Source organism: Pholcus phalangioides, unplaced genomic scaffold (genome assembly GCF_987345545.1).
Source record: "Pholcus phalangioides strain wild (caught in Gottingen) unplaced genomic scaffold, Ppha-v1.0 ptg000020l_1, whole genome shotgun sequence".
Classification (NCBI taxonomy): Eukaryota; Metazoa; Arthropoda; class Arachnida; order Araneae; family Pholcidae; genus Pholcus; species Pholcus phalangioides.
In genome coordinates this window covers 8,272,727-8,296,276 of record NW_028301613.1, presented here as the reverse complement: position 1 = coordinate 8,296,276, position 23,550 = coordinate 8,272,727, and the positions used below count along the sequence as shown (strand labels likewise).

The 23,550-nt window shown below is 43.1% G+C and overlaps 2 protein-coding genes and 1 non-coding gene across 7 annotated transcripts in view; 2 read left to right on the top strand and 1 right to left on the bottom strand.

Annotated features, from left to right (window-relative positions):
* The first annotated feature begins 1,832 nt into the window (after nt 1–1,832).
* Nucleotides 1,833–18,876, top strand: LOC149070926 (dual oxidase maturation factor 1-like). The gene is made up of 9 exons (XM_089248673.1): nt 1,833–1,984; nt 4,939–5,175; nt 7,006–7,063; nt 8,544–8,678; nt 9,098–9,151; nt 11,078–11,231; nt 12,410–12,627; nt 15,801–16,212; nt 18,556–18,876. The coding sequence occupies exons 2-9, from the start codon at nt 5,008–5,010 to the stop codon at nt 18,647–18,649; spliced, it is 1,293 nt and encodes a 430-aa protein (XP_089104799.1). The 5' UTR covers nt 1,833–1,984; nt 4,939–5,007; the 3' UTR covers nt 18,650–18,876.
* TRNAA-GGC (transfer RNA alanine (anticodon GGC)) lies at nt 8,022–8,093 on the top strand. Its single transcript has one exon. It is a non-coding gene; the product is annotated as a tRNA-Ala (tRNA).
* A 1,901-nt stretch (nt 18,877–20,777) lies between the features above and the next one.
* The window catches only part of LOC149070925 (uncharacterized), a 35,725-nt gene continuing 32,952 nt past the window's right edge, over nt 20,778–23,550 (bottom strand). For all 5 annotated transcript variants that reach the window (XM_089248626.1, XM_089248625.1, XM_089248624.1 and 2 more), the window contains exons 15-17: nt 22,955–23,027; nt 21,919–22,018; nt 20,778–21,073 (exon numbers count right to left, since the gene is read on the bottom strand). In XM_089248626.1, the coding sequence (XP_089104752.1) occupies nt 21,032–21,073; nt 21,919–22,018; nt 22,955–23,027 (215 nt within the window). In that variant the 3' untranslated portion in view covers nt 20,778–21,031. The remainder of the gene's footprint in view (nt 21,074–21,918; nt 22,019–22,954; nt 23,028–23,550) is intronic.

The following is a 23,550-nucleotide window of genomic DNA, read 5'->3' as shown; positions in this document are numbered from 1 at the left end:
AGCTCTTACGTATATACATCATGCAACGCTAAAGCATGATCTAATAGCACAGATCATGCTTTAGCATCGATCCAACAGCACAGTATGAAACTCAACTGTAGTATCTCGTTCTAATCAACTCCCCCCCCCCCCCCCCCATAGGCAACCGAATAAGCACTAACCAGCAACGCCCATCGAAGATAAAAATGCGGCACCGAGGATGTTTCGGACATTCATTAAGATGCTACAACCAACACCACACTAGAAGTATCTTTAGTGTGGTGTTGCTACAGCTCATAAACACGATGACAAATCACCAGTCATGCTTCGACGCGTTTATCTTCCGAAGATCGTTATGCCAAAAGTCACGAGACAAGTGTGATCTCATAAAAACTGTGGTTACCCCCTTCTCCCCCCCACCCCCAACGCGGCTCAAGACAACATAGGCACAGTATGGCACTAAACTGTCCTCTTTCAATCTGATCGGTTCCTATAGGCATAGTGTGGCACTGAACTGTCCCTATCTGATGTAATCGGCTCCTGTAGGAACAATGCGGTACCAAACCGTCTCTTCTCGATTTAATCGGCTCCTGCGGGGCACAGTGTGGCAAAAACTGTTTCTTTCCGATCTAGTCAGCTCCTGTGGGTACAGTGCGGCTTTGAACTGACCCTCTTCGATCTGATTAGTTCTGTAGATATATTGCGGCACTGAACTGTCTATTTTTCGAGATAATTTAGGCATAGTTCGGCACTAAACTGTTCCTTTTCGATCTAATTAGCATCTGCATGCATGTGGTACCGAACTGTCTATTTTTTGAGATAATGGGGCTGTTTTGGGCATAGTGCGGCACTAATTCGACGTAATCGGCTCCTGTAGGAACACTGCGGAATTAAACTGTCATTTTTTCGATCTGATGGGCTTCTGTGGGAATAATGCTCTTTTCTAGTGTTACTCTATGAACAAAATGCGACATTAAACTTGGGCCCTTTTCGATCTAATCGGCCTGAAGTCACAGGTGTGGCCACTGAAAACTGTCCAACACTACAATGATGCGCGTCTCGGCGCCATCCCGTTCCGACGCCATCACTTGCTCATGTGTGTGCAGGTCTCGGCACCGAAATCCTCCCAATTTAGTCGGGAACGACATAAAAATGTTTCGATTACAAATGCGGCACCGGGGATGTTTCGGACATTCATCAAGATGATACGCCTCATAAACAACGACGCGAGACGAATCTGTCAGTCAACGACGACGCGTTATATCTTCCGATGATCGCTGTTATTATGTCAAAAGTCACGTGACAAGTGTGATCTCATAAAACTGCCGCCAACCCCCCCCCCCCCCCCTCCTTCTTATCGCGGCTCAAGACAACATAAATCATGTCGGTTTAATATTCGCGTCTCGACTTCATCCCATCCAGGAAGAGGAATGAATGATAAGGCCTTGGTACGTGCCATAAAAACGCTCTAGTTCAGCGGTACTACAATAAAGTACATCCGGCTCTCTCTCACGTGATCATAGCAATTAGTCGATCTCACGTGGGGGGGGGGGGCGACCCTCTTCTCACCATATCATTATGTAGAAAGAATCGTCTTAAAAAGACGGTATTGATGCAACACCAAACAACAGGTCGGTGGCCTCCCGCCTTCGTCGTGTTTCGTCTTTGGCTCACACAAGGTTGGCCCTTGACCTGATTTTTTGGATCTTGCCAGGGATGGGAAGGGGAAAAAAAACGTTTCTTTTTGGGCAATCTTCGGAAGAATTTTGCTGTTGCCACTCGACGGTGCCTTAAAACTTTCGCCGTCGACCTCAAGACAGGTCTCTTTTCTTTCTTTTTTTTCACTTCATTTCACTTTCTCTCTGTCGTCTGTTGTTGAATCGAGAGGATTTCGTCGGTGCTGGAGAGAGATCTTTGTTTCCCTCTCTCTCTTTAACAACGGTGTTTACTCGGCGGTTATTATCGACGGAGGGATCATCGGGTGTCGCTCGGACGTTATGCTCAGGTAAGTCGAAATCATTCATTGTGATCGCGTCAGTGGGGGGCGTAATTGATCGCTACTCCGATATTCGATTGTTTGTGATAAACATGCTCGACCCATGGCACGCGGGCCACATGCGGCCCTCTGAGCCAGGGCCGTCTTAAGAGCCTCATGGGCCCCCGGGCCAAATGATTTTTCTGAGGCCCTACCAGGCAAATTTCCTAAAATCTCAACCAGATCCCATTTTGCGAGGTGCCCGGGTGGGCGGCACTGCCGCAACTAGATGCTTGGTCACCCGGGGCAAGTGCGCATTTTGGCGCCCCCTTGTAATGTTGAAGGTAAGGATCAAGAAAGAAATTTGAGCCCCCTCTGGTCTACCGCCCAGGGTACGAGATCCGCCTGCTCCCCCCCCCCCCCAGTTGCGGCCCTGCTCGGAGTCATCTGTGTGGCCCGTGACCTCGAACCTAATCTTGTGAAAATGAACCAACCGGCACGTCAACAGATCACTTGAGTAACCACGGAATAATTCCAGATCCCTCGAGCGGACCGCAGCACATTTTGCAGAGATCTCAAACGACCCGCAGCACATTTTGCAGAGATCTCAAACGACCCGCAGCACATTTTGCAGAGATCTCAGACGACCCACGGCCCATTTACAGATCACTTAAATGATCTTCCGCACACTTTTGACGGCACTTAAGCGGTCCGTGGTGCAGTTCTTCGTCATTTGAGGTACCTGCGGCAGAGTTCCGGGTCACTCAAGTGGCTTGCGACACGTTTTCAACCGAATGTGTGGCCCGCAGCACTCCCCCGAGCACCCTTGGTTTAGCATAATTACACGTGTATGACGCGTCCGTAAGCACTTCTTCGACACTGTCGGTGTGAAGTTATCTTGATAAACTGTCCGCGCAAGCATAGGCGTAATTATGGGGGGGGGGGCTGCCCCCCTTAAAATATTTTAAGGAATTTATGGTCAAAATAACTTACTGTACTACGATGGGAGAAGGGTAGCAAAATTTCTACATCCCACCGGCGTTAAAAGTACGCCTCTGCCGAGGGACTAGGTCAGTGAGTGACGAAACGAGTGACCTCCACAGTTTGCAAGCATGTGAATGACCAAAAAAAGTGACCAAGTCGGTGAGCGACCAAAACAGTGGCCAAGAAAGCGTGCAAGCATGTGAATATTCTAGCGCATACATGCACAACCGATGGTGACAAATATGGGCCTTCGGCGTCATCTCATGTGGCCCGCGACATCAAACTTATTTTTGTAAAAATGAACTATATAAGTGGTACATTTCCAGATAAGTTACCCACAGCACATTTTCGGATCACTTGTGATCTTATGTACGCCGCGGGACACTTGAGCAACCCGCAAAATATTTATAGATCACTTGAGAGACCCACGGCACAGTTACAGATTACTTGAATGGCTCGCGGTACATTGTCAGATCACTCTAGCATCCCACGGCACATTCGCAGACCACTTAATTGAACCGCAGCACATTTAAAGACCACTTAGTGACCTATGGCACAGTTACAGATCACTTAAGTGGCCCGCAACACGTAACCAAATCAATGAAGTGCCCCACCACCCCACTCTCCTTAAGGTTGGAGCACCCTTGTCCTGGAGTAACCCAGAGAACGAGGAATCAGATCAGCGAGTGACCAAACCAATGATTTATGGTGTGAAAGCATGCGAGTGACCAATATAGTAACATATAGAGTGAGGGACCAGCATGCCCCCGTCCGCACATCCTGGAGCAGGGCCAATAGGCCAATATCTTCCGCGGATCCCTCTATAGCGAATTCATAGCGTGAAAAAAATAGAACCAACACGCGGGTCCCAGGTCTTGAGCCCTTACAGCTCCACCCTTGTGGACCGAGTCGGTGAGCGACGAGAAGAGTTTTTTTCTGTATATGGTAAACCCTTGACCCGCGGACCTAATGTGGCTCTGAAGGTGGCTTGCCCTCCTCAAACCTAAGTTTGTAGAAATGAACTAAGCGGCACATTTACAAATCGCTTAAATGACCCGTGCCACAATTCCAGAGCATTTAAGTGGCCCGTGGCACATTTCCAGATCATTGAAGTAGACCTCAAAGATCGCTTTCACATTCAAAGGTCACTTAAGTAACCCGCGACACAGTTCCAGAACATTTGAACGATCCGTGGCACATTTAGAGATCCCTTGAGTGACGTGTGGCACAGTTTTAAGCGGCCCCCAGTGCAGTTCTACATCACTCGTTACCCGTGAAACATCATCCAACCCCCCCCCCCCCCCCTTGTCATCAAAAGTCAGCAAATCGGAAGCTCACCTTCCCCCCCCCCCCCACATCGATGCTGACGTAATACTTGAATGACCCCTTACGGCACAAAATTGTCCCGATCGAATAAGCATGATGTTGACTATGGCGGATTTATTATGTTTTGGTCACTCGCATTCTTGTACACGATCTAGGTCGTTCTTTTGATCACTCCCGTGCTTACTCTTTCGATTACTCTTATGCTTACGCACTATCTAAATCACGCTTTTTCAGTCACTCACTAATCTAGTCCCTCGCTCTTCAGATCACTATTTTGATCGGTCATATGCTTGCACACGCTCCAAGTCTCTTTATCCTGTCTATGTCAAGCTCACATTCTTGCACACTGTTTTGGCTGCTCACACCTAGTCTAGGTCACTCTTCTCGATACTCATACTTCACGTCAATCTTCCTGCTACTCACATGCTTGCACACTCTCTAGGTCACTCACTGGTTTAGTCCCTCGTTCTCTCGGCAGAGGCGCATTTATGGTTTTACCGCCTGTGACGTTTCAAAAAAATTTCGCTGCTTTTTTCCCCATTCTACTAATTTCCCTTGACCACTCGTTCCTCAAATTTACCGCCCCGGGTTATAGCCCGCTAAGCCCCCCACTCCTGCGAATACGCTTCTGCTAATATCGAAGACATTTTTTTTTTTCCTTTAATGTTCCACAGGTAGCAGCGGACCGTTTGTTTCCGTGGACTTTGCATCGCACACAGAGGAATATTCGCCAGATGTAGAAGATGCTTCGCGGTTGGTTCGACGCTTTCCGTTCCAATGGCGGGCCGACGCTGTATTCGGACGCAAACCGCACTGCGGTCGTCGAGGACATTCTCAGCATCTTGATCTACGTCACCTTCAGCACCTTGTTCGTCGCCTTCCTGCTCATATTCCCAGGAATCAGGAAAGAGGTAAATGTTCATCAACATAGAGGTCTATGAACGAACGACTCCGCTCTTGGGGTTTTGCCAAGAGAAAGTTCTTTCTTAACGAAGGGTTCACGCCCTTTGGCCTTGGATAGGACATCGGTTTCCAAAATCCCACGCACGACGTCGGCAAATGGTCCTCCGACTGAATTTCCCGAACGTGAATTTAAACTTTCGGAAGTTTAGGCCACGTCTGCGACTGAAGTGTCGATTGGTGCGGAGCCCCTCTTGAAAGAAAGAAAATGTCTCGACGCAGTCTTAATCGATGGACGTCTGTCTTGACCCTCTTGGATGTCCGACACTCTGTATTAACTCTCTCGCGTTTGGCACGCTTTCTTGACACCCTTTCTCGTGTCGCACGCTTTATTGACACTCACTCTCGGGCGTCTCCGTCTTTCTCGACTCTCCCTATTCGCTAGGGCGTCGCACCATCTATTGAGCCTTTCAGTAGTTAGGCAGTCAGACTCGACTCTCTCGGACGTGACTACACCTCCTATCTCTGGTGTTGGACTTGGTAGTCGGACCATCTCTTGGTTGTGAAGTGCCGGACAGTCTGTTTTGCCTCTCTCTCGGGTGTTAAACTATCTGTCTTGACTTTCGCAGGTGTCGCGCACTGTCTGTCTCAGGGCCGTAACTAGGATTTTTGCTGCCTGGGGCAAATATTATTTTACCACCCTCACAACATTAAAATTCTATAATTTTTTAACGTGTTCTTTGTTCCCACCCCTAAATTTTGCCGTACGGGGCAGTTACCCCCCCCCCCCTCTAGTTCCAGCACTGGTCTGTCTTGTCTCTCTCACGTGTGGGACTGTCTGTCTTGACTCTCTCGGATGCCGGACCGTCTATCCAGAGCGCAGTGGTAAGATGCTCGTCTACCAAAATGAAAACCTCCGTCAGGTCCGCGGGTTCGATCCCTGGGAATGACAACAAAAAGTTTTTCCATAACGAACCTAAGGCAATCACCCCCTTTTAGTTTCCCAACCTTTTTTTGTCCCATCGCCCCCTTCTTCAGAAATTTTTTACTTCCATTCCCCCCCCCCCACGCAATCTAACCCATGGGAACCTATGTTATACCCGTAGCCTCTACCGCCCCCCCTAAAACATTCCATCGCCCACGTTCGGAATCACTGGGCTAGAGGAATGGGGGGGGGGGGGTTTGACATCAAGTTGGCGGGTTTGATACAAAAAAAAAAAAACTGCTAGAAAAGTCACCTGTTTCTGCAATTGGGGATGGGGGGGAAGCAGCAAAATTACTTTTACTACACGTTGAATCCCAACCCCGGGCTCCTAGTTATATTTTCCATCCCGAGGCCTGTAGCATGTGGAAGAGAAGGTCTTTCTCCGCAATTAGAGGGCGTTGTACTTGCTTTCCCTTCTAATCTTGGCCTTAATATTTCAGTGCTCTTCGCGCCTTGAACCTTCCGCCTTGAATCAATGTGGGCGTGGTCGCAAGGGTATTTTTTGAAAACTTTACGAGAATATATTGTTTCGGCATATTCATACCATATCCAAATACAGTGGAACCTTTCTTGAGGGCCACTTTTCGTCCGGTCCAAAGAAATTAAGTTTCTGGAAAGGTGGGCGATTGCCTCTTCCAGAAGCCGGATGATTGAGGAAAAATTTGTCCCGTATTTTACGGGTCGATCCAACGAACCTACAGAACGAGTCACCCCCTCCCGACAAATCAACCTGGATCTGCCTATCACAAAGTTGGGGAAGGGGGAAAGCCTTCATCGAAAAGGTATTACTGTGTGTTTTATAAATAATTTTATGTCTCGTTGAATGTACTTTAACATGAATTTTTCTTTTTGCCAGAGGTTTTCAACGCTGGTATGTGTAACCACAAGCTTGTTCGTTGGGGCCGTTCTATTCCGTGAGTAATACGATATTTATACATAGTACAGTCGACGCTCGATATAACGAGCACTCCTACATATTGGAAGGGCCGTTAATATCGAAACTAAAACATATATGATAGTCGTTCTATAAAAACATTTGGGAATTATCCTAGCGGTCGTTGTAATGGAATGAGCGCTATAACGGGGGTCGTTGGTTGCGGAACAACCTAGACACTGTTCTGAGGGATGGATCTGAAGGTAGCCCTTGCGTAACACAATATTCACCGTCATATACTCCGCAGATCTGGCATAGAATATCTGTGGGCGTCACATTCAAGATTCTTGCTACACAGTATGTGTATGGCAGGTATACGGAGTGTGTGTGTGGAAAGAAATTCTCTCTCGGCTTCGACAGGTATTAGTCACCATGCACTCCGCAGATCTGGCGTCGAATATTTGCCATATTCAAGATTCTTGGCACACAGTGTATGACGGATCTGTAGAGTGTATGGAAGAATTTTAACTCGGAGCCGATAGATATTCTCCGCCAGCTCTGCAGAGTGTAAGGCAAAAATGTTGAAATTGGCATCGAAAGATATTCGTCGCCAAGTATACGGATATGTCACCATATATACAATATAAGGCAAAATTTTTGAACACAACACCGAAAAATATTCGTCACCATACAATCCACAGATCTGTTGGTGTCACATCGAAGATTCTGATCTCATTGTATGGTGGATCTGCGGAGTGTATGAAAAGAATCTTTAATGCGGCACTCACATTTTCGTCACCAGATGTCACTACGGAGTGTACACGACTAGGCAGCTTTAGACAAGCTTAGTCATTATTTATATAGAAACGTCGTTTCTATATGCATATGGCCATCTGGTTGGCCTTTGTCATTCACGAGCTATTAGTTGATTGTTGACGCCGTCCATGTACGGTGCCTTTCAACATATATATACGCTTCAAGGTTGAAATATTCTATCTGCTTCCATAGCTTAGATGGTAGAGCACTCGTCTGGCAAGTGAGAGACCGGGGTTCGAGTCCCCGTGGGGGCAGTGATGAATTTTCTTCCTTGTAATCTTCATCTCCACAAATAACCAGTAATCTTTCGATGAATTTTATTTTTTAAATTGAAAGAAAAAAAAGGAAGAAAAAGAAACAATCAGCAGATCGAGGTGAAAACGAACATGTTTGTTCAAGTCGCGCATTCGTTGAGTGGCCTCTTATCTCACTTCTCGAGTATATGCGATGTAGAACAAAACAATGGTTTTTGTCGCTTATACACTTTTGCACCTCTTGGTCACCCCATCATGTGCGCGGCCCGAAGCTGTCAGCCTCAGAGCATTATTCCCACAGATCTGGCGTATGTGTGAAAATAAACCGTTTCATATCTGTAATATAATGTGTGCGCACACTTAGCCTGGAATTGTAACATTTTATCCCTATCGAATCTTTGTATTCTTCGGCCATCACTCATAGGTAATGAAAAGTCTTTTATTCTGCAGTTTCGAGCTTGGGGACGGACTGGCACGTGGCGTCGGCGTCCATCGCCAGTCCGTACAGGGCTTTCTCCAAAGAACTGGTGCAAGCCGACATCACCGTCCGCATCGGACTCAGCAGCGTTAACATTACCATGCAAGGTAATTCTTTATTCGTTCTTTCCCTTTTTTATTTTAAACGTGACGGTCAGTTTCTCGAAATGTAATTATCGAAATATATTCAAAGAAGAAAAAATAATAATTTTTCTTCATAGAAGAGACATGATTAATTCAGAAACAATATGAGAATACGGGATTCTTTCTTTTCTCGAGGCTTTTTTTCATTTCGGGGCAAAGCAGACGACCGATTCTTCGTGTTTGAAGTCACGGCCGCCTTGACCCGATTCCGATTTCTGTGCTCTTTTCATTTCCTCATTATTGGTTTTTCTTTTTTTTGGCCTTCGAACATGACGTTTTAGGATTATTTTTTTGATTTGCGAAAGGGAAATTGTTTATATACAAATCTTGTTATTTTTTGAATATGTCTTTAAATTCAGGTATTATTTTTTTGTTTGTTTTAGCAACGAATCGAGAGGATGGAATAAATTATAACGAGAAATTCAATTGGGTAGAAGGTGAGTTTTCTTTTCTAATACGGTCACGGTTTTTGATTGAAACTCAGAATATGGTCCATCTATGTCTAAACGCCAAGTTAAACATTGATACAAATAATTTTCAAAGGGATTTATTGAATGCAATATTATCATATTCGCATCCCCCCCCCCCACCCCATAGATCCGTGCCTGGCTGTGGGTCACGCTTTTGGTCATTCACATGCTTGCTCAAGCTCAATTTTCCTTTTTCACCATTGGCGGATTTTCAGTGATTTTTAGATACGATTAGCAATTTTTCCTCACCTTTGGCATAATTTTCTAGAACAATTTTCCTGATTCCCATATTTTACTCGAAATATGGTCAGCCTGGTTATGACTATGAAAAAAAAATCAGTTATGAAAATAATCGTAAACAAAATTTTTATTTTCCACTGAAATCAAGGATTATATTCATTGAGAAAGTACGGGAAAAAACGGTTCATATGGTCATTACTTATGGGGACATAGGGCCCTCAACACTTTTTTAAGCTATGGGTCGCCCTAAACACGAATACTCGATTAAATATGCACGTGTAAACGAAGTTCCGCATGAACACCGATGTTCAAAATCAAAAAACGGTAACGCGCGCCGAAATAGAGATCATAGGCCGAGGGTTCTTAACGTTTTTCAGCCGCTACCCGAAATCAGGAACAAGATCAGCCAGGGACTGTTTTACGGAAATTAGCGAAACCAATGCAGCAATAAGTGCATTTATAGCAGAACCATAAGTGGATTTGAACGACCCATTTCGGAAGTCCCTGTCGCGATTCATAGGTTAAGGACCCCTGTCATAGGTGGATACAGAAGGTATTGTGAGCGATCTCCAGCTCCATTCACTAAAAAATATCTGTTGTCGGGAGAGTGGAGTTAGACTATCGCCGCCCCTCTAATTCTACTCTACTACTACCGTCGAAACAGGACTGAACGCGCCACCACTCGTTTCGAAGAGTTTTGGCGCCATAATGGGGTTTAGCGCTACACAGAATCGCGATTAAAATTGTTGTAATGGCATTACAACAATTAACAACAATGCGGAAGATTTAGAGTTTTGACCACTGAACATTTTTGGCGGTAAAAATCGGGTTCCAAAAGTTTCTCCCGAAATTAAATTCGTGAAATTGTAGTTGCAGGCTTTTGAGGAATTCAAAAAATTGTTCAGTTTTGAGCAACAGTGTAAGGTTGAACTGCTTTTTAGCTTAGTTAAGTAGTCCGAGAAAAAAAAAAGCAATGGCGCCAAAAGTGACGATCGATTTTCGTGGGCCGTATTCTGCATTTGGTTTTGAAAATGCCGAAGTACCTGGCAAATGAGTATCATCGGAAATCTTTGTCGCATACAGCGACTTTTCGCCAAAATTGGCATAATCCCATTTCGCTTGATCGCCAAGTTGGCAAAATCCTGGTGATAATCATGGCTATGTAGCTCTTAATTTGACGAATTTTATCACAGCCCAGGAACTATGGCAACCCTGACGCCAGTGTCTCGTCAAACTGGCGCATCAGTTTATAATTTTTATTATCTGAACCCATTTGGCAAAAAGAGATGAAACTGATGAGACGAAGAATCAACACCATGAGATAACTGTATTGGGTTAGGGTTGCCATACACATAGTTCTTGAATGAATCATTAAATGCCAAATTAACAGGGATAGATGGCCTTAATTATCACCGGGATGTCGCCAACACCTCTTTCAGCGAGAAATCGATGTATTTGGCGAAGGTTCACGATAATACGTTGGTACCCTTTTTGCTTATGGATTCAAGTTAATTTAACGTTCCAGCGGGCGGGTGCCTCCTATGTAGGAGATACGCGGATCAAAGAGGGGATCGCGTGTCTACTTCATACGCACTCACGCTGGAAGGTTAACCGATACGCGTTGACGATTCCAATTTTTTTTTTTGTCGACAGCCAATCAGATGAAAGCCGAGTACAGAGCTGCCCTGAAGAAAGGGTTGCCGTTCCCGATCCTGACCATTGCCGAGTACTTGACGGTCAACTCCGAGGGATTTTCGTGGGGCGGCAAATACCGTAAAGCCGGATACTACACTGTCGTTCTGTTGTGGTGAGACAAGTTTTCGTATATCTTAACGTTGCCATACACCTTAGAGCGAGAATCTTGAAAGCGACACCGACAGATCTGCGGAGTTAGGTCTACTGACGTCAGTATAACCAGATCTGAATGTATGGCGACGAATTTCTGTCGGTGTCACATTCAAGGTTCTTGCCATACAATCTGCAAATTTGGTGACAGATATCTGTCAATGTCAAATTCGAGATTCTTTGCTATGCAATACCATATCTGACGACAGATATCTATCGATGTCACATTCAAGATTATTGGCATACAATTTGCTATGGATATCTGTAGATGAAAAATTCTCCATACACTGTGTGACAAGAATTTTGAATGTAATATCCACCGCCAGATCTGCGGAGTGATGTGGATATCGCATTTAAGATTTTTGCCATGCAATCTGCAGGTCTGGCGACGACTTCAATTGCCGACTATTGCCGAATTCAATATTCTTGTTATAGACTGTATATCTATCTACACTTGTGTGGCTGGAATCTTCAGTGACACACACATATTTTCAGTGCCAGATTTGCGGCGTGTATGGTGACGAATATCTGTCGATGCCAAATTCAAGATTATTACCATACAGTCTGTATATCTACCATACGCTGTGAGGCTAGAATCGTGAAAGTGACACCGACAGATATTCGATGCAAGATTTTCGGAGTATATGGTTCGTTAGCATATTGAGTATATTCATCCGTCAGCGTCACAATCCAAGATTCTTGCCATACAATATGCAAGTCCGACAACGGATATCTGGAAAATTCATGCCATATACTGCGCAACAAGAATTAACACCGACAAATATCTGACGCCAGACCTGTGGAGTGTATAGTATCTGTCAGTTTCATATTAGAGATTCTTGCCATGCACTCTGCAGGTCTGGCGGTGAATATACTTTCGATATACTTTCCATACACTCCATAAAATCTACCTTGTATGGCAAAAATCTTGAAAAAGTGACACCGACAGATTTTCGACGCCAGGTTTGCGGCATGTATGGCGACGAATATCTGTCGGTGTCACATTCAAGATTCTTGCCATACAGATCAAGCGACGGATATCTGTCGATGTCAAATTCATGAATACTCCCCATTCTTCCAACCGTTGCCAGATGTGTCGATCGAAATCCTTGACCTCTTTTTTTTTTATTGCTGTTGTAGGTGGTCGTTGGCGACATGGCTGGTGAGCAACATCTTGCTGTGCATGGTGCCGAGGTACGGAGCGTACATGATGTTGCTGACGGGGACGACGATGATTGCTGCCGCCGTCGTCTACAGCCGGCTGCTTCCGACGCACCCTCCGCTGGTGATACGCTTCGAGACGAACAGCTTCCTCTCCTTCGACTACGGATGGTGCTTCTGGATCGTCGTGGCCGCGGGTGAGAGGCAACTCATAAAAATCGATATTGTACACATTGTTCACCTGGCCATCTTACTATTCGCCAAGAAAACCACGATAATTCAGAAGGGGTGGGAAAAAAGTTCCGCAATTTACCAATAGGTGACGTAATCACAGTTTAGTGTATATCAAGCAACGTCATTGATTGCTATGATCAAGGGGATAGTGAAGTGGTTTCCCAAACCTTTTCATGTTTCGAACGTCCCCTTTGGAAAGATGGTGTTGAAATGCTTAGGAAGCTACATCCGTTTTAAATGCTTTAGAGCAGTGTTTCCCAAAGTGGGAAATATCTCCTTCCTGGAGGGCTCGGGGTTTAGTATAGGATCTCACGGGAGTGACTTGGGTTGGGTGGGAAAGACAATGAAAAAAATTTTGAACAAGGGATCGATGGAATGAAAAGTTAGGGAAACTATGCTTTAAAGGCTCCGAGCCGCTCGCTAATCTCCCATCCTACACGTCGAAAAATGCGTAGGAAGTGCGGGGGGCCTTCAGAAATGTATAGCCCTTGAGTATTTCTAGAAATACGTGAGAGCCTTATTGCAAGAAACGCCTGAGAGGCAGGGTCGCTTGCCTCATAGACGTACATACCCCTTGATAAGGTAGAATACACTGAAGAGCCAAAAAAACTGGTATACCTGCCTAATATCGTGTAGGGCCCCTGCGAGCCCGCAGAAGTGCCGCTACACGACGTGGCATGGACTCGACTAATGTCTGAAGTAGTGCTGGAGGTAATTGACACCATGAATCCTGCAGGGCTGTCCATAAATCCGTAGGAGTAAGAGGGGGTGGAGATCTCTTCTGAACAGCACGTTGCAAGGCATCCCAGATATGTTCAATAATACAAATACAAATACAACGCCACAACAGGCAAAATGCCCAACGAGGTGGCTGATAAAAAGATGCCCATAAAAATATGGTTGTCATATGTTTCAAAAATACAGCAACCCAATTAAAAATGCAATTAACACTGTAATGTTCATGTAATGTTCACAGTAATGTTCATGTCTGGGGTTTTTGGTGGCCAGCGGAAGTGTCTAAAGTCAGAAGAGTGCTTCTGGAGCCACTTTGTAGCAATTCTTGACGTGTGGGGTGTCGCATTGTCCTGCTGAAATTGTCCAAGTCCGTCCGAATGCACAATGGACATGAATGGGTGCAGGTAATCAGACAGGATGCTTATGTACCTGTCACCTGTGAGAGCCGTATCTAGACGTATCAGGGGTCCCATATCACGCCAACTGCACACGCCCCATACCATCACAGAGCCTCCACCAGCTTGAACAGTCCTCTGTTGACATGTAGGGTCCATGGATTCACGAGGTTGTCTCCATACCCGTACACGTCCATCAGCTCGAAGCAATTGGAACCGAGACTCGTCAGACAGTCCAATGTCGGTGTTGTCGGGCCCAGGCGAGGCGTAAAGCTTTGTGTCGTGCAGTCATCAAGGGTACACGAGTGGGCTTTCGGCTCCGAAAGCCCATATCGTTGAATGGTTCGCACGTTGACACTTGTTGATGGCCCAGCATTGAAATCTGCAGCAATTTGCGGAAGGGTTGCACGTCGGTCACGGTTAATGATTCTCGTCAGTCGTCGTTGGTCCCGTTCTTGCATGATCTTTTTCCGGCCGCAGCGATGTCGTAGATTTAATTTTTTACCGCGGTACACTCGTGAAATGGTCGTACGTGAAAATCCAAATATCATCGCTACCTCGGAGATGCTATAGCCCATCTCTCGTGCGCCTATAACGCCACGTTCAAACTCACTTAAATCTCGATAAACCTGCCATTGTAGCAGCAGTAACCGATCTAACAACTATGCCAGACACTTGTTGTGTTATGTAGGCATTGCCGACTGCAGCGCCGTACTCTGATTGGTTCCATATCTCTTTATTTGCATACGCATGCCTCACCAGTTTTTTTGGCTCTTCAGTTTACTTGCTCAAATCTTCTACGCATCCCTCGGGATACGCATCCGTAGAAATATGCCCCTAGCACATCTGAAAATGCGTGGGTGACTTGCACATTCCTAGAAATGCGTAGGTGTGCCTACCTCTTAGACGTGCTTATCCATAGAAATGCTAGGAAACTTGTCAGAAATGTATTAGTTGCAGGTCCGTCTTAAGAGGATCACGGGCACTCGGGCCAAGTCAAGTGGTTTTTCTGAGGTCCTACCAAGTAAATTCTAGAAAATTTCAACTAAATTTCATTTTTGTGAGGCTTTTCTTCTCTTGAGGCCCATGCGTTAAGACACTGATTAGTTGCTAATCTCCTAGAAATGTAAAATCGTAGAAATGCGTAGGTAACTTGAAAATCTCTAGAAATGTTATTTGCTTTCCCCCATCTAAGTGAAAGTGCATAATGATAGCAATACGTAGGAGATTCTTGCGCATCTTTAGAATTACGTGGGAGACTTGAGCACCCTCAGAAATGCGTAAGAGATTTCGCATCCTTAGAAATGTGTCACTCATATCCCAGAAATACGTAGGAGATTTGCATATATATCCCTAGAATGCGTAGGAGATTTGCATATATATCCCTAGAATGCGTAGGAGATTTGCATATATATCCCTAGAATGCGTAGGAAACTGGCTGCTCCCTAGAAATGCATAGAAGACTTGTGTGCATTTCTTGCTGCTTTTGCAGAAATGCGTCGCTTTCTCATCTCATAGAAATTTTTATCCCTAGACTTATAAATATGTCAATACACATGTTCAACCTCATGGCCTGAGCGGGCGAAATGCGGTCCTCTGTTACCTGATGTGGCCCGCGACCACAAACCTAATTTTGTAAAAACAACCTAATCGTCACATTTTTTTGTAAGCTGCGGCAAATTTACAGATTCGACTGAGTTGACCACGACACACATCACTTGAGTGACCGACCCGCGGCATATTTAGAGATCACTTGAGTGACCCAAGACGCAGCATTCCAAATCATTTAAGCGGCCCGTGGTGTAGTTCCACATCATTCAAGTTACCCGCAGCGCATTTCCGAATCATTTAAGCAGCCCGTGGCACATTTCCTGATCACTCAAGTGGCCCGAGACACGTTTTCAAATCAATGGTTTGGCTCGCACTCTCCTAGAGGTTGAGCATCTTTGACGTAGAACCATTATTGTCCGTAGTGTTGAATCGGTTTTTTTTTTTTGTTTTCATAGGGACCCTGGCGTTTGTGGTCGGAGGCGCCGTCTCCATACTGGATTCGTTCTTCCCGAACAAGTTCTCGACGATCTTCGAAGTGGATTACGACACGCCGTACAGGTACTTCGTCGGACAAGGGGCGGCTCACCCCCCATCGCCGGCCCACCCTCCGGTGAGGGCGGCGCTGGCGTCCCGGCCTTCCAGGTTGGCCTCGTCTCCGAACGCTTTCGTCTTGAATCCCGCGGTGGCCGACGCGGGCACCCCTCCGGCCGGCGAGTACGTCAACACGGCTTTCGATGACGACCAGGAGAGTTGCTACGGCGGCACCATCGTCGACGGAAAGAGAGCCGTCAGTCTGCGGCACTTCGGCAAATTCACCCAGAAGGAAGCGGCCAACAGGCAGCAGCACTACCCGGGATCTCTACAGAGGTCAGTTGGTCCGGCAATGCATTAATTATATTATGCGCCCAAGCTATTTTGGCACCTATTTCATGACCACATTTTTCTGGAAAAAAATACGGGACGTTGCCAACTGCCACAAAACAGTAACCAAATTGGATTTTGGTCACTGAAAAAAATCTCTGACACGAAGGAAAACACTACAGTAAATATCGCAGTGGATTATAACGTGATTCAATCATTTTACGTGAATTATATTCACATAACGAATGTGAGAGATACAATATTTGCGCATCTTTGAAAATGCTTAAATTTAAAAAAAAAATATTCATTTTAATCCTCTGTGATTTGCAGTAGTGCTTCATTTCTCGTCATTGGTGATTTTTGCAACAATTGGCAACTTCACTTACCCTTCTGCATCATTCTTGGTGGCAACTGGCGATTTCCCGTACGTGGATCCGAACTTTACGATTTTTTCTGAAGGAAATACAGTATGGTCAGTCTAAAAACGAGCAACGTTGCCAATTATGTCCGGCATTACCGAAAAATCGCCAATTGGCGGAAAATGAAACGTTTATCCAAATTGCAGTATGAATGGATTCTGCTAACAAAACGTAAAAATGACAAAAGCGTCTGAGATCAATATTCATAGGTATGACCCTTACCTCCCGGGACCTTTCTATATTTTCGCGTAGTTTCGGCCATCTAGTAACTGTTTCTGTAAACATTTCAACCGGATCTCATTATCATGAGACCCCCGGGCCGTGCCCCATGCGTTTAGACGGCACTAAAACACCACCATGAACGAGAGATCACTCAAACAAATAGTAAAACAAGCAATTAAAATTTAAAATAATCCTTTTCAAAATACAGTACATTTTGTAAGCCAAGCCGATGCCGTCTGCGAGAAAAAAAAGGTAGCAATCCGTGACGTCACACAGCAGCTCCGAGACTACGGCTACTAAGCCAAGGCCAACACCTTCTATAGCAGAAAGCCTCCGCGCGAAGCTCTTGACGTCACTGAAGTCGCCCATTTCACCTATAGTCATTGAATATACTGCAAAAGAGGGTAAAGATTTTACATGTTGAAATGCTATATTCAATGGCTACAGGTACGATTGACGACTTCAGTGACGTCAAAGCTTCGCGAGGAGGCTTTCTGCTATAGGTGGAGTTGGCCAAGGCGGCAGGCGCAACACATCATAGAGATGAAACAGCCCTAACTATATAGTCCTGATGACGATAACAGTACTGGTATATGTACGGTTACCATACAGAGTCCTTGAACGAATCATGAAATGTCAAATCTCAACAGGGCAAGATGGTCATAATGGATGTCACAAACTTAACCCTCGTTGGAATAAGATAACACCTATTTCGACGAGAAATCGATGTATTTGGCGAAGATTCACGATAATACGTTAGTACCCGTTTTATCCCGTATTTTCAACGAAGCCAACTTCTCATTAAAGTCAAGGATTAAAATTATTCGCCGTAATTCATAAATTATGACCCCCTGAGATGTTGGTCTCGATAAACTTTTTTTCGTTTGGATTCATTTTGATCCTCTGCAATTTAAAGTGGTGCTTTATTGCCCTCCATTGGTGATTTTTCGTTGATTTTAGCAACTTTGGCATCATTTTTCGCGATATTTGATGATTTCTTTTATTTTTCCCGAGGAAATGGGCCTATTTTCCCCTCAAGTTACGATTTATAACGATATTTGTGTTCCCTCAAGGAAAACACGAAAATCGCCAAAAATGACAACTTGTCGGTGAAAAATCACCGATGGCGGGGATATGAAGGACTACTGCAAATTGCAGTGGATTAAAAATGCATTAAACAAAAGTCCATAAAAAATTTTCAATGACCATTTTGTTCAGTCTTTCCCAGTACATTTTACAAACAGTCGAAGCTGTACTGATTTTTTTACGAAAATGTTCTGGTTTTTCCCGACCAGGCATTGATTTGATTCCCGAGGAATGGATGAATTTCGTCGAGAGAGAAGTACGGGAAATCGCCATGATGCAAAGCTGCCAACTATTGCTAAAATCACTAAAGAAATGTTACGAGTTGGGAAGATGACTTATTCTTTATTGAAATAAAGGGATTAATCAAGTTAGCTTCGTTGAAAATACGTGAAAACGGGACTTTTTTTTAGAAAAATCGCTGTGACCATACATCCCGTATTTTTACGTAGTCACATTGAAGGGGTTTTTGTGAAAATCCACTGCAATTTGCATCAGTCCATTTCCTGCAACGAACTGAATATTTGGCTACCTCATTTGTCTTGTCAGTTTTTGATGATTTTTCAAAATATGGTCAGCCCGAGTGTTTACCGTAATTTTGTTTTTTTTCTTCCGATCGGTCAAGGAAACTGCATGGCGTTCCTGGCAGTAGGAGCACTCCACCAACTCCCAGATCGAGTCAAGTGAACCTCGACTTACGTCTCGCTCCCGGATGGTGAAACAACAGCCCATATGATCATCATGCACAACACTCGACATGATTCCCTCTTGACATGAGAGGAAGTGATTTATTTTCCTGTTTTGTATGAAATATCGTATGATTGATTGACCTGTGCTTTATCGAAAGCACGTTGGAGAATTTCGTATCGCCCTGCGTCATTCGTCTTAATTTATTGATTTCCCGCCAAATTTGATTATGTAAATAAAGATTCATTTATACATTTTTTTTGGTTTATGCATTTTCATATTGCATGAGCACTGGTTTTGTCATAAATTGGCCTTCAACTTTTACGTCATTCAAAAGCGTGCACATGCTCTACGTCAGTGATTCTCGACTTTTGGAAGCCCGCGGCCCAGTCATACGCACAACTAACGAGAAATTAATGGGAAAAATGAAACTGCGATCACTCACGGCCCGGCGGTTGAGAAACACTGCTCTAGGTCACTCTGAACCACAAAATTTGTGGCCCTTCTCCCATTATAATCTTCTTAACAACTCAAATTTTCCAGGCTATAGCCCCCGTAAATACGCCACTGTGCATATGTAGAGATGTAAAATTCTCGAATATTCTCTGGTAGGACTATTATAAATAACTTGAGATTATTTATAATATAGTTACATAGAACATTTATATGATTACATCCTTGAGAAAGGACTATCATAAATTACTGGGGAATATTCTTATAGAAAATAAGTGTTAATAGTCCTTCCAGATAATATTCTTCAGTTACTTAAATCTTCCCAGAGTAGTATCAAGAATATATGTAATAACATGTATTATAATAATCTCGATAAATAACGAGAATATTTTTGATAAGAATATTCTGTCCCCGTCTCGAAGATGGGAATATTGAAGTTTGAAAGCAAGAAAATCAAACCAACAGGGCTGAATTGCACAACTTTTAAAGAAATGCAAGTGATAAAGAATATTTAAGTGTAGGTGCACTGAAGAAAACAGTTCTGTATCTTAGAAAATGAAGGGGATTATATAAGAATAGCTTCCTTTATCGATCAAATTTGATTTAATTTCTTCTGTTGCGAACTTATTTCTGAAAATGTATCTAATTTTAATCTAAAGGTTTCTAAAACCTCTCATGACCTAGAGAACTAGGTCTGAAACTAAAGTTGTCATTAAAGGTGATTATACCAAAAATTTTGTAAATGTTGCAGGCAATGAAAACTGATTTATATTTCACAATATAAACAAAAAATTAATAAACATTTTTTTAATTATTTAAAAGAAAAATGAATATTCTCTATTCTCCAATTTTTACACCACATCTCTGCCATATGTATGAATTGACATCGTTCCCCCACAGCCTTCCATGTCTATCTCCGCCTATGCAAGGCTGTAGCTCAGCCGCAAATTTGGATAGTGTGCAGCATTTGCCCAGGGCTCATGATTTGAACCCCACACAGTAACTAACCAAATATCTTTGAACCTGGTCAAAGTTTGACCTCAAATATATGGTCAAGAGAAAATGAACACTTTTATGAAAATGAAATTAGAAAACAAATTTTCCTTATCGAATCTTGTCATGGGTTTATCTTCACGTAACCTTGGGCACAATTAATGCGTGTTGAATCATTTTGACACTTGTCTCATTGGGTACTATTACATGCGAGATGCATATTAGCCATTTCTCGGGGTGGTTTGCAAATGACTGTCCTTAAGGACAGCTTAAAACATCACTGAGGAGGTTATAGAATTTTTTCTAATACTTAGGATACATCAAATGGAACAGAATAGCTCAAGGGTGTTCAACCTTCAGGAGAGTGCTGGCTACTTGATTGATTTAAAATTGTGTGTCATTGGCACTTCACATTTTTAAATATGGTGCAGGCCACTTGAGTGATCCGGATCATTGGCCAACAGCATGCGTTTTCAGATCATTTAAGTGCTCCGGAAATATGTTGCGGGCCACTTAAGTTTTCAGGAACTGGGCCAGAGTTTACTCAAATATGACACGGGTCACAAGCCTGTCTCAGGTGATGTGGAACTGTGCCACTTGGTTTATTTAAAAAAAATTAGGACAACTTTTGGCATGTATGAACTACGTGCTAAAAAAACATCGAAATAAACTCAGGGAAATAATTTCAAGTACGTGCAATTTACTATGTGACAGCTGAAGTATATAAACGCTTTATTTCTCTCTAGTAAAACTAATTTCAATGAGTATGCGATAATAAAAACTATGAATTATAAAATATGAAATCAAGACGCTTACACATGACTTTAAACATTTACCGATGAAGCTCAATAATAGTTAATAAATTCACAGAAAATTGCACATGCACGCACACACCTGATCTGAATATAGATGGTATATAGGAAAAAGCAAGACACTTGGTTCAAGGCTCGTCCAAGTCAATGTAAAGATCATTTGGACTTTCCGCCTCTTCCTCCTTTTCTTTGTAGTTTCTACAAGAAGAAAAGACTGATTTATTCTGGAATACTGAATATAGGGAGAAATGTCCTAAAACTGTACAAGTGTAATTTTATTTTTCATCCCTATTAGTGTCGCCTTGACTTGCAAGGTGTTATGAAAAAAATGAAATACAGTAAAACTTCGAATTACTGTGTTACTATTACAGTCTTCACTGTCATACGTACCAAAAAAAAAAATAAAAACATTGGTATTTACTACGTTTTGATGAAAAAAAAAGTTTTCAACCTGAGAAACTATGCCCAACTCACTCTGAGTAGATGAAACACGCTTTAGAAGATGCCACTTAAAATGTTGGTCTATGGGGCCAGAAACTTATTTTTCACTCTCCTGTAAAGTTTGTGATTTCGTACTTAATGCATTTGCCATTTACAGTCTTCAAATGTTCATGCAAGACGAGCAATAATTAGTAGGAAATTTTGACTATCAACAAGCAATGCCTTGCAAGACTTCAAATAGATTTTGACTTAATGAACAAAATATTTCTCGCAATATTAGCAGCATGGGTGCAAGACTTCCAGACGAGCACTTTCTGGGTCGTTTACCCGGAAAGTGAAAGGAGGGTGGTTTGATTCTCCACAGAGGCATATGGATTTTCTCTTTCCAAAATATATCTTTGCATCAGCCAGTTGTTAAAAACCTTTGTAGGTGGAAATTACACAGCTGCAGTTATTGGTAAATAAGAAATGTTTAAAAATCTATTTGGGAGACCAAGATCCAAAAACTGGAGTTATGTTCTTTTGAGGTGAAAAAAAAAATTCAATTCAGACTGATGTATGAAATAAATTGTTCCGGACGAGAAAAAAAAATTATCTCTTACCTCTTGAAGTTCCTTCACCTTTTGCTTATTCAACATGAAACTGCGCTTTTTCTCGGCGACTTCTTGTTTTGCTTTTACTTCCGCCAGATTGTTCCAAAGCCTGTTAATATAATGATATTTTAAAATTTTATTTAGAGATTCAATCTGTCAATGAAATGGAGATGAAAAAATGCTTTATTAAAAAGCACTTTACAAGAAAAATCCATGAAGTTAATTCAGGTTCAAAGACCTTTCATGCTACATAACTTCTTTGCTTCAGAGATATACATAGGTGTACCTGATTTTAAATGGTTTTTAATGATTTGTTTTTTCAAGTTAAGACTTGAGGTATGTATAAGGGTACTTAAAACGCCAATGATACTAGTAATGATATCTACCCTAATTATTTGATTAAAATTTTTTAATGGTCAGTTTTGGTTCAGGTGAGAAAAAGAGCCCAGTACATCAAAGAATTAGACATTTTCTGGATACTATGTCGAGGAGAACTTGGAAAGGAAGGTCATCTGGTCTCTGCCGGCACTCGAATCCAGGCCTTATTGTAAACCTGGTAAGCGTGCTACCATATACATCGCTGGGGACATGACCCTACCTTCCTTATTTCATGCACGGTGTCGTGAGATGAAGTAGAGACATTAGTAGCTTCTGTTTACTTCAGGAAATGGACCCCAGGTAGGATATAGCGAAAGTAAGATTGTTTTTTCTTAGTCCAATACTTTAAAGAATTAGATATTTCTCTGGATATATCCAAAGAAATGTGTAATTCCTTGATGTATTGGGCTGAGAAAAAGCTGTCTCAGCGTCTCTAAATACCACCTAGGGTCCATTTCTTGAAGTTAACAGAGGCTACTAATATCTTTACTTCAGCGCCTCATACCACAGTGTATGAAATAAGGAAGCAGAGGGTTGTGTCTGCAATAGGGCCTGGGTTCAAGTCCCGGCAGAGACCAGATGACTTTTCTTTCATAGTTCACCTTGGCATAATATCCAGAGAAATGTTGTGTTGACACACAATTACTTTCCAAAGCATTATTCTTACCTTTTTGTCCTCTGCTTGTAGTTTTCATTCGAAGACTGACTGCTACTAGAGACAGTTCGTTCCTTCATTTTCTCTTTTTTGGATGAAATTTGCAAAGAAAAACATAAATTAGTGACATGGAATCTCTCAAAATGCAAAGGAATGTTAATATATGTCAAGAACAGCAAACATCAATGATTAATACATATGCTTTTGTTTTCTTGATGGAACTGAATGAGAGCCATGTTACCAATACAGTAAAACCTCTCTTTTGCGGACACTGGTGGGACAAAAAAACCGTCCGCAAAAGAGGGTTGACCGCTAATCAGGGGTTTGAAATGCATACTTTTATTAAACACTGGGAAATAATTATATGGCGGATATAATTATAGTTCAGATGGGAGACCTTATCTGAGGGGTTTATCTTATAGGGGGTTATACCTTATCTGTCTGTTAACCAGTCAACTGTCCAATTAATTTCTCCGAGCGTTACCCGCAGTGCCCACTTTTTTTTGAAGATGCGCACGCTTTTTACCTTTTTCTTACCCTTTGGAGAGGGGCGGTCATAATGTCCTGTGACTAAAAGAAATGCTGTTGATGGATTTATGTGGAACCAT

Bases quoted from the DNA above. Each gene is read 5' to 3' on its own strand.
- LOC149070926 (XM_089248673.1), top strand. From the start codon at position 5,008: ATGCTTCGCGGTTGGTTCGACGCTTTCCGTTCCAATGGCGGGCCGACG. The intron at 7,064-8,543 runs GTGAGTAATACG...TTTATTCTGCAG, and splicing joins CGTTGGGGCCGTTCTATTCC to TTTCGAGCTTGGGGACGGAC. The intron at 9,152-11,077 runs GTGAGTTTTCTT...TTTTGTCGACAG, and splicing joins GAAATTCAATTGGGTAGAAG to CCAATCAGATGAAAGCCGAG.